We start from the raw sequence: 8050 nt of genomic DNA, 5'->3' as shown, positions 1-8050 counted from the left end.
AGAGAGACGTTTGTTCTCCCAGTTGGAGCTGGTTAAAGAACAATATTAACGTTAGGAAGAATTCGAATATCAACAAAACGGCTGTGTTTGAGCTGTCAAAACACAGCCCCATGCGCGCAACTATCATTCAGCAGCCAACGCCTAGGAGGACCAGGAGGTAGACGTTTATAAAAAAAAAACACTTAACAGGACTGTGTTACAAAGTATTAACATAAAAAAAATCATATATAACCGGTTATCAAAGGCCTCCTAATAAGCTCAATACTTGGCCATGGTGGTAAGAATAATAATGTAAAAATACAATGACATCAACGAGCTATCTTTATTCAACTTTCATACTTCTTCGTCCCCCCGATTGACAGCATAACGCCCAATGTTTTTGTCCTGAAAAAACACAAATCACTAATTATATGATTGGCAATGGCAGCAATCAATGAATGGAACAGATTCTCTCGCCAAATGTTGGCAAGGCGCTCAAACGGCATCTGAAACAAATAAAAGTTGTCTCTGCATGATGCACATTCTGTTACGTCATCCCCCCCCAGGTAACCTTTGGGGGGGTGAGGGTAGGATAGAACCGTTGTCCACAAGGACATGGACACAGTTCCACCACATAGTATATTTAAATTCACTGGTCCAAAGCAACACATTCATTTAATCCTCTTAACAAGACCTCCGCAAACGAACCAAATTCAAACAATGATAAGAATACCTTTGATAACATCCGTTGCTTGTTCAAGAACTGGGTCCTTGCCTTGTTGAGAACGGAATTAGGTGACTTGTACAGTCTCTGTGCCAACAAATAATTTAGTAAGAAATTTTGATCATTCAATCTTTAGACATCTTAAGATATATGTGTTGCATGTCCACACATCTAACATATGCAAACAATGGTTAGATGAAAGCAAGGCGAAAAAATCTGGACTTCAAGTTCAATAGACGAAATTGTTTCCTCGTACATTTATTTACCCTACAAATCCCACTAAAAACACATATCAATTAAACCAGAACCAAAAATCTTACACCTACATATTTAAGTCATTTCTAAACCTGCTTTGTACATATACAAAGCACGTAACAGACACCAATGACTCAGAATTCAAACACTGTTAAAAAAGCTAGCAGGTCGTATGCCAGCTACCCACAGTCAATGAGCACATTAGAGTCAGAACCACTTCATGTTAACGCAATCTTCACATGCTACCATGTGATTAGATTTTCATTCAACGCCTGGAAAGTCGTACGAGTAACCATCAGAATTGATACTGACACGTCCTATAGGAGAAAAAGAAGAATACTTTTACTAAAAAAAATTTTTGCTAAACTCAGCGGATGCATTTGTGGCAAATTAAAAATAATTAAAACCATGTAAGTTGCATATTTACATCATCATTTCAATAAAAAAAAAAAAACATGACCACAACATTGAATTCCAGTAGCATAGGAGTTACCTTTTCACCACCAGACATACGAAGTTCACCACCAGCAAGTTGCTTACTCTTTGGTGTGAACCCAAAAACATCATGAAGAAATTCATTATCCTGAAACAAAATAATCAATTTAATCCTCAAAAACTAGCAGGGAGAAGCATAAATGTACACATATAATCCCAACCAAAATAAATCAAGAACAGGGCTATGAATGGAAAAAACGAACCTGCATGTGCTTGATAAACCCTCCACCAAGAGAGTTTCAAAAAGTTTAACTGTTTCAAATTTTATATCAGAAGACTTAAAAGAGAAACAGACCAAGATCATATACAATAAATACTAAGACAATTCAAGAAATAAGAAAAAGTAAAGCAAGAAAGAAACCTGTGTAAGTTTCGACCATGTTGATGTCTCCAGTGAATCTCCACCAATTTTCATTGAGGTTTCAGGGCAATAACCATCCTAGAAATATGACAATAAAAGGAGTATCACACAAAAGGAAATCTACACGAACAATAAAGAGTGTAAATGTTAGAAAAATAAGCTAGTACCTCGAGAAACTCCTGAATATCCTTGAACAAGTTCCGCTGGCTGTTGAGATCTTTCTTGGCTGAACCTTTTCCAGCTGCCTCGGCTGAAAGATTGCGAACTTGATTAAGAAATTTTCCCTTCAAGCCATGTATACGGTTAGAGTTCTCTCCTTGTGCTGCATTGTCGTTCGAACTCTTACTTTCAGAAGTAAATTTCTCCAAGCTTCCTATTTCGAAAATTAAAGCCAATGCTTCACCAGCAGCAATGCGTACAGATCGATCGTCCTTGTCAAGAAGGCTGGAAAGGTAGGAAATTGCCCTGCATAATAATATGTCAGAAAGCTATGGATCATCCCTTAATTAAGAACTTCACAACTTTAGGCCACATCTATGATGTGCGTGTTGATTCACATAATATGATTCATATCACGTGAGTCTCTTTCTTTCACCTGGCTTACTCCTTTTTTGCTTTTAACTTGGGGAGAGGAGCAAAACAAACACACACACACACACACAACACTATTTGGCTTCGATCAGGTACAAGTTTCATGTAAACAGAATCTCCATAATGATCCATTTTGGCATCTTGTTCTCACTCCGACCCAAACCAAAAACCAGACTTTCTTGGTCTATATGATCATAATTACTTGGTTTCCCATGTAGTAAAGTTTTCATACAGACAACCAACCATATAAAACAATTGTACTTGGACCAGTATGTCAGAAGATCAACTTCGCTATAACGTCAATTCACTTGTACTCTTCTACTACAAAAATAAAACTGGAAATTAATTTTCGCAGTTATCGTAAACTAAACCCATGGACATAATAACACCCCACAGTTTATAAATAATGGTATCAAGTCGTTTTAATTTTTTAAGGTATCAAGTAGATGGAGTTTGAGTGAAGAAAGGCATCTGATGACACTTCAGCTACATAAAAATTCTTTCAAAGGTTGGAGAGACGGATGGAGGTGTAAAGATTAAAACAGAAAGAGTTCACTCACTCTTGCCAGTGTTTGGAACTAAGAGTCAATCCATCCATGGTTGTTAGAAGAAATGCCCAAGCAGAGACCACCGCTGTTATCACAGCTGGCGAAGGTTTAACAGCAACTACCTGAAGTGAGAGCAACATAAAAAACCACTTAAGAAGTAAATAACAGCTTCAGAAACTCTCTAGGTAAAGTAAATCAGGCAGAGAAACATACATTAGATCCCAGTTTCGGATGGACTACATGCCACATGATCTCCATTGATCTTTCTGTTTCCTGAGGATCATTTCCACCGACAAAGGTAACAACAGCCAAACACTCAATTACCTAAAATCATGACCCAGTTGGGTAGAAACATTACGTTCAGTATCATAGCAACCATTAGCATTCACTGACCAATCAGGGTCAAAGGTTGACAATGAATTCAGTCTCATACATACTGATGCTATTTTTAAGGAATCAAACCCAGATTTAAGCGCCTGTGAAAGAGGGGTGACTGACTCTTCCAAGATTTCACGCACATCGTCCCCACAGCCCACCGTCAAAGCCAATAATCCTAGGAAGGGAAAACACTAATTACAACTGAATTTAAAAATAATGGGAAAGGGGCACAAAAGAACCAACAAAAGCTTTAAAAGCCAACCAATAACACGACATGCCAATGATATCTCCTTGCTAGACCCCCGTTTAATGCAATTTAAACACTGATGCATCAAAGTAGCAAATCTGAAAAACCACATAAGCAAGAGCTTCAATGCACAGACCAGGTGCAGTATAAGTGTGTAACATTATATTCAATAAGCATACAGATCCAAAAAAGGTGATTCCAGAATCTACTTTTTCCAAAAAATAAAAAATAAAAACATAATTAACAAGGAAATATAAACTCCATTTACATCAAATATCTTAATAAATTATAGTGTTTGAGAGATTGCCTTGTGAGACCAGTGAAGAACAAGAGAGATACAACCCTACAAAAAAGCAAAGAAGTACTCACTTTTTCTCCACAAACTCATGTTGCATGTTGCTATTGAAAGCCTCAATAATTGCAGCCAAAGCCTTCTCTCTAGTCGAACCCCTTCACCAATATAAACATAACAAGATCAATAATGTTCACTTCAGCCAATACCAATACAAAATACATCCACTGAAGCATACAAATTTAGTCATGGAATAAGTTAAACATAAATTATTTCTTTTCTTTAATTGTAGGAATGAAAACTAAAATCATTAAACACAAATCCCATTGAATTCTCTCGTCTGTTTTCTATTACCTCTTCTCATAAAGAGCATCAAGTGCCTGGTCCAACAAATTGTCTTTAACGGGCTGAACCTCTTCAGCTCCCCATATCGACATTCGATCTGACCTAATGGACGAGGATGAACTAATGCTACTATCATCATCGTCGCTATCTAACATAGCTGCATTTTTCTTCTGCGAACTACCTGCAGAAAATTGCAATTGAAACGTCACAAAAAATAACATAACGTATGTATTGCGAATCCAGCACTCAACAACGAAAATTCAAGAATTAAAGAAACATTCAAACATCGAAATTATCAAAACTAAAAACAACAGATACCCTAATTTAACAGAAATTGAACAATTGAATCTCAAAAAAGAAGAACATACGCTTCCCCATGTTACCGGCGACAGCGGCAGATGCTTGGTTACAGGAGTGTCAAAAACAGGAACAACGTTGTCTAGGAATCAGAGAAACCAATGACTTTGAAAACCGATCGAAAGAAACAAACTGAAACGAAACAACGAAACACAAACAACACGTAGTTCCAGCAAATGCAGATTCGGCCATTAAAATCTATTTAGGAGGTTTTTAAGGAGGAGAGAAAAAAATAGGACTAGACAAAAATATTAGAGAAGCTCAAGTAGATGAACTATTTGTTGTTTTTAAGGAGGGATCTGGAGGGATCTTGGAAGAGGAATATTCGAGAAAGATGTCGGCGTGTGTGGCCAGTGAATAGTACGTGGCGTGATATACGCCGTTAAATTTATGTGATTCTCGGCCTAGTTTGATAAGAACAATCTGTGTGGTTGACAGCTCCAGTTGGAGTATGTTGAGTGAGACACGAGGCGAGCTTAGGTAGAGACACGTGGGTTCGGAGGGAGACACGTGATAAACGAGGTTTGATGAAACAGAGATTCAGGGTGATGCAAAAGGGTCGTTTGCACTTTTTTTATTTTGGTTCGGTGGGAACTCAGAATCATGTGTAAGTACGGGTCGCAAAATTTTGTTTGATTCGGATGATCAAATTTGTTCAATTTAGATTAAATCAAGTTCGGACATAAGTTATATATCTGAAATCTGGATCTAAACATATAAATTTTGTCATGTTTAAAACTGGGTTCAAGTTCAAACAAATAAATTTTGTCCAGTTCAGTTGTCCGGACCCTAAATTGATTAAGTTATTATCTATTTACTTGTCAAGATTTAAATCAATTTGGATGTGGTTAATTAAGTACGTATGAAATCTAATCCGGATTAGACTCCGGACATGTAAATATTTCGTAAAACCATAATATTGTCCGATCCCAAATCGTATTTTTTTTGTCACCCCTAAACGTAACTTGTAACTTGTAACGCATGTATTTTGATAGTTAATAAATACCTTCTTCTTTTTTCATTCTTTGATCTGCTTTAGATATTGGGGTAAAGGCCCAATAGAAAATCTGCTAGAAATCAACTATCAAGGTTTCTAGTTAAGCCCGCTTCAGATATTGGGCTGTAAGCCCAAGGCATTAACAAGAAACAGGTCTTGCGATTGGGGGCTTAGAGAGCAAAACGACATGGCTTAAAAGTTCACACTACGGATGGCAATTTGTCCCCGACCCACCCCGCACGGATTTTTCCCTACCTAAGGCTTGTGCGGGGTGGGGACGGGGCAAAAAATCTCAACCCGCTGCGGGGCAGGGGCGGGTATGCCTCCCAACCTACTCCGCTACGACTCGCTCCCCTGCCCCGCTATAGATATTCATATATATATATAACATAATATAGAAAAATATTTATTTGTCTAAACATATTTTAATTTGATATTATTATTAAAATCAAGTAACACGTAAACCCTAAGTCTCTAAACATAATATTATCATACTCTTAATTATATTGAATAAATGTTGATAAAAGCTTACCCTAAACCCTAAGTTAAATATGACTCTCTAGTCTCTATTCCTAAGTCAATTGAATTGATCTTGATAAAAATATAAGACCCTAAATCTTAAGTTAAATATGACCCTATACTCCTAAATCCTAATCTCCAAAACCCTAAAGGCCCTAAACCCCAAATCCCTAAAGACCCTAAACCCCTAAACCCTAAAGCCTAAAGACCCTAAACCTTAAAGGCCCTAAACCCTAAAGGCCTTGAACCCTAAACCGAAGCACTAAACCCTAAAGCCATAATATGATCTTCTACTCATAAATGTTGATAAAATCTTAAGACCCTAAGATTTTATAAAATAAAGTATAAAATTAAACAATTTAAAACTATAGATGTGTATAATATAAAATTTAAAATAAATACCCATTAAGTAAAAATAAAATTATTTAATTGTGTTAAAAATATAATAGGTGGTATGTAAAGATAATAATTTAATTAGTTGGCAAATGTAACATGAAAGTAGCTTTGGTTAGTTCATTATTTTCCCACCTAGAAGTCTTAGGTTCGAATCCTAGAATGTGCAATTTAATTTTGTAATTTTCAAAGATGTGGAATAGGGGCGGGGCGAGGCGCGGGGCACAACCTGGAGGTGCGGGGCGGGGGCGGGGGCGGGGCAACCATGATCCACCCCTGCCCCGCCCCGTTGCCATCCCTAGTTCACACTCACATAATAGCCTCAAATATTGTATTTTAACCTTCAATCCATGTGGCACATGAAATATCAATTGATTATGAACACAAATGTAGATCCATTGAAGATCCAACATGTCACATGATTGAGGGTTAAAATGAAAGTAAGAGATTGGGGACGAAACATTTCCTGTAAATATTTGGCCCAATAAGATTTATGAATGACTAGGTGCTTGGTCTCTTCTGCACAGAACAAGAGATCTCCAACTTTTGGTCGCTGGGGATAGGAGTATTTGGGTTGTTGATAATGTGTGTGTTTAGGTGTATTAAGATTTGTTGTCAGCCCAAAGATTATGATATGAAGTTGCACCAAATCTGACTTGTCACCAAACAGGTTGTGTGCAGTTTGAGAACACAAACTGCTGGTTCGAGATTGCCTTCAGGGAAAAGAACTTAAAATTTAACTTGTACCAAATGAGAAAAGTAGGATATAGAAGACTAACACCGGAATGAAAGCATTTCTATTAATGAAACGAAAAGAAAGAAACAACACATCACTAGAATGCATTGGGATCTTTAATTGAGAATACAACTTGAATTGTATTGAGTGGCGTGCTTTACAAGTGAAAACTAAACATACTCGCAAAGGCTACAATCATGGAGGCTTGAAAGTAAATAACTGGGTTAAATATAATTTATCAGAGTCATGCGAAGAAAGTAGTAAAAGTTGTAGACGCGGAGTCCGTGTTTGACGTGGGGTATCTCTGAACTTCTCTTTTTCTTCTTCTTATAGTCTTCATGATCTTCAATAGTGACCATCATCTCCTGTTTGTCTGGCATGATCTTGACATGTTTTATCGTGGTGGATCGTGGAGAACTGTCTTCTTGCTTGTTACTTGAATTGTTGGGTCAAAACTCTTCATAATTGTAACATCTTCAGAATAATGAGAATCATGGTGAAGGTCTCAGGTCATGTCCCTTCTTCATGGTGGATATAGAAGCACTAGGAACATGCAGCTTACGTCATTCCCCTGAAAAACAAGCCTCGTGTTAGCTATTGAGGGAAACATGCTAGTATGTGCCATTTCATGACTGATCCTATTTGCTTGAACGTGGGAAGGTTTCTTCTTGCTCAAAGTACATGACGATTGTGGTTATGGTCGTTAATTGTCGTGAAATTGTTGGGAACCTGTTTGAGACATTTTAGGAAAGTGTAGGCTGTAAACTCAAAAAGCTTCTGAGCTAAAATCTTTTTGCTTATCTAGCTGAAATCTCGATTTTCATTTCATTGTC

General features: G+C 37.3%; 1 protein-coding gene across 2 annotated transcripts; it reads right to left on the bottom strand.

Annotated features, from left to right (window-relative positions):
• Positions 1–164: 164 nt before the first annotated feature.
• On the bottom strand, positions 165–4846 carry LOC120008587 (interferon-related developmental regulator 1-like). Of its 2 annotated transcripts, none has more exons than XR_005470538.1 (13): positions 4584–4844; positions 4225–4396; positions 3948–4028; positions 3594–3676; positions 3391–3506; positions 3167–3277; positions 2966–3075; positions 1982–2279; positions 1815–1892; positions 1657–1705; positions 1452–1541; positions 713–790; positions 165–384 (listed from the first exon to the last, which is right to left on the bottom strand). XR_005470538.1 is itself a non-coding variant. In XM_038858964.1 (13 exons), exons 1-13 carry the CDS (start codon positions 4591–4593, stop codon positions 334–336), a joined length of 1329 nt encoding a protein of 442 aa, XP_038714892.1. In that variant the 5' UTR covers positions 4594–4846; the 3' UTR covers positions 165–333. The 2 variants fall into 2 exon arrangements, 1 of the variants encoding a protein (XP_038714892.1); XM_038858964.1 differs by having other exon boundaries at positions 1657–1687; positions 1795–1892; positions 4584–4846.
• Positions 4847–8050: the final 3204 nt, after the last annotated feature.

This window comes from Tripterygium wilfordii, chromosome 11 (genome assembly GCF_013401445.1).
Source record: "Tripterygium wilfordii isolate XIE 37 chromosome 11, ASM1340144v1, whole genome shotgun sequence".
Classification (NCBI taxonomy): domain Eukaryota; kingdom Viridiplantae; phylum Streptophyta; class Magnoliopsida; order Celastrales; family Celastraceae; genus Tripterygium; species Tripterygium wilfordii.
Note: the sequence above shows the minus strand (reverse complement) of the source record. Positions and strands in the feature narration are given on the sequence as shown.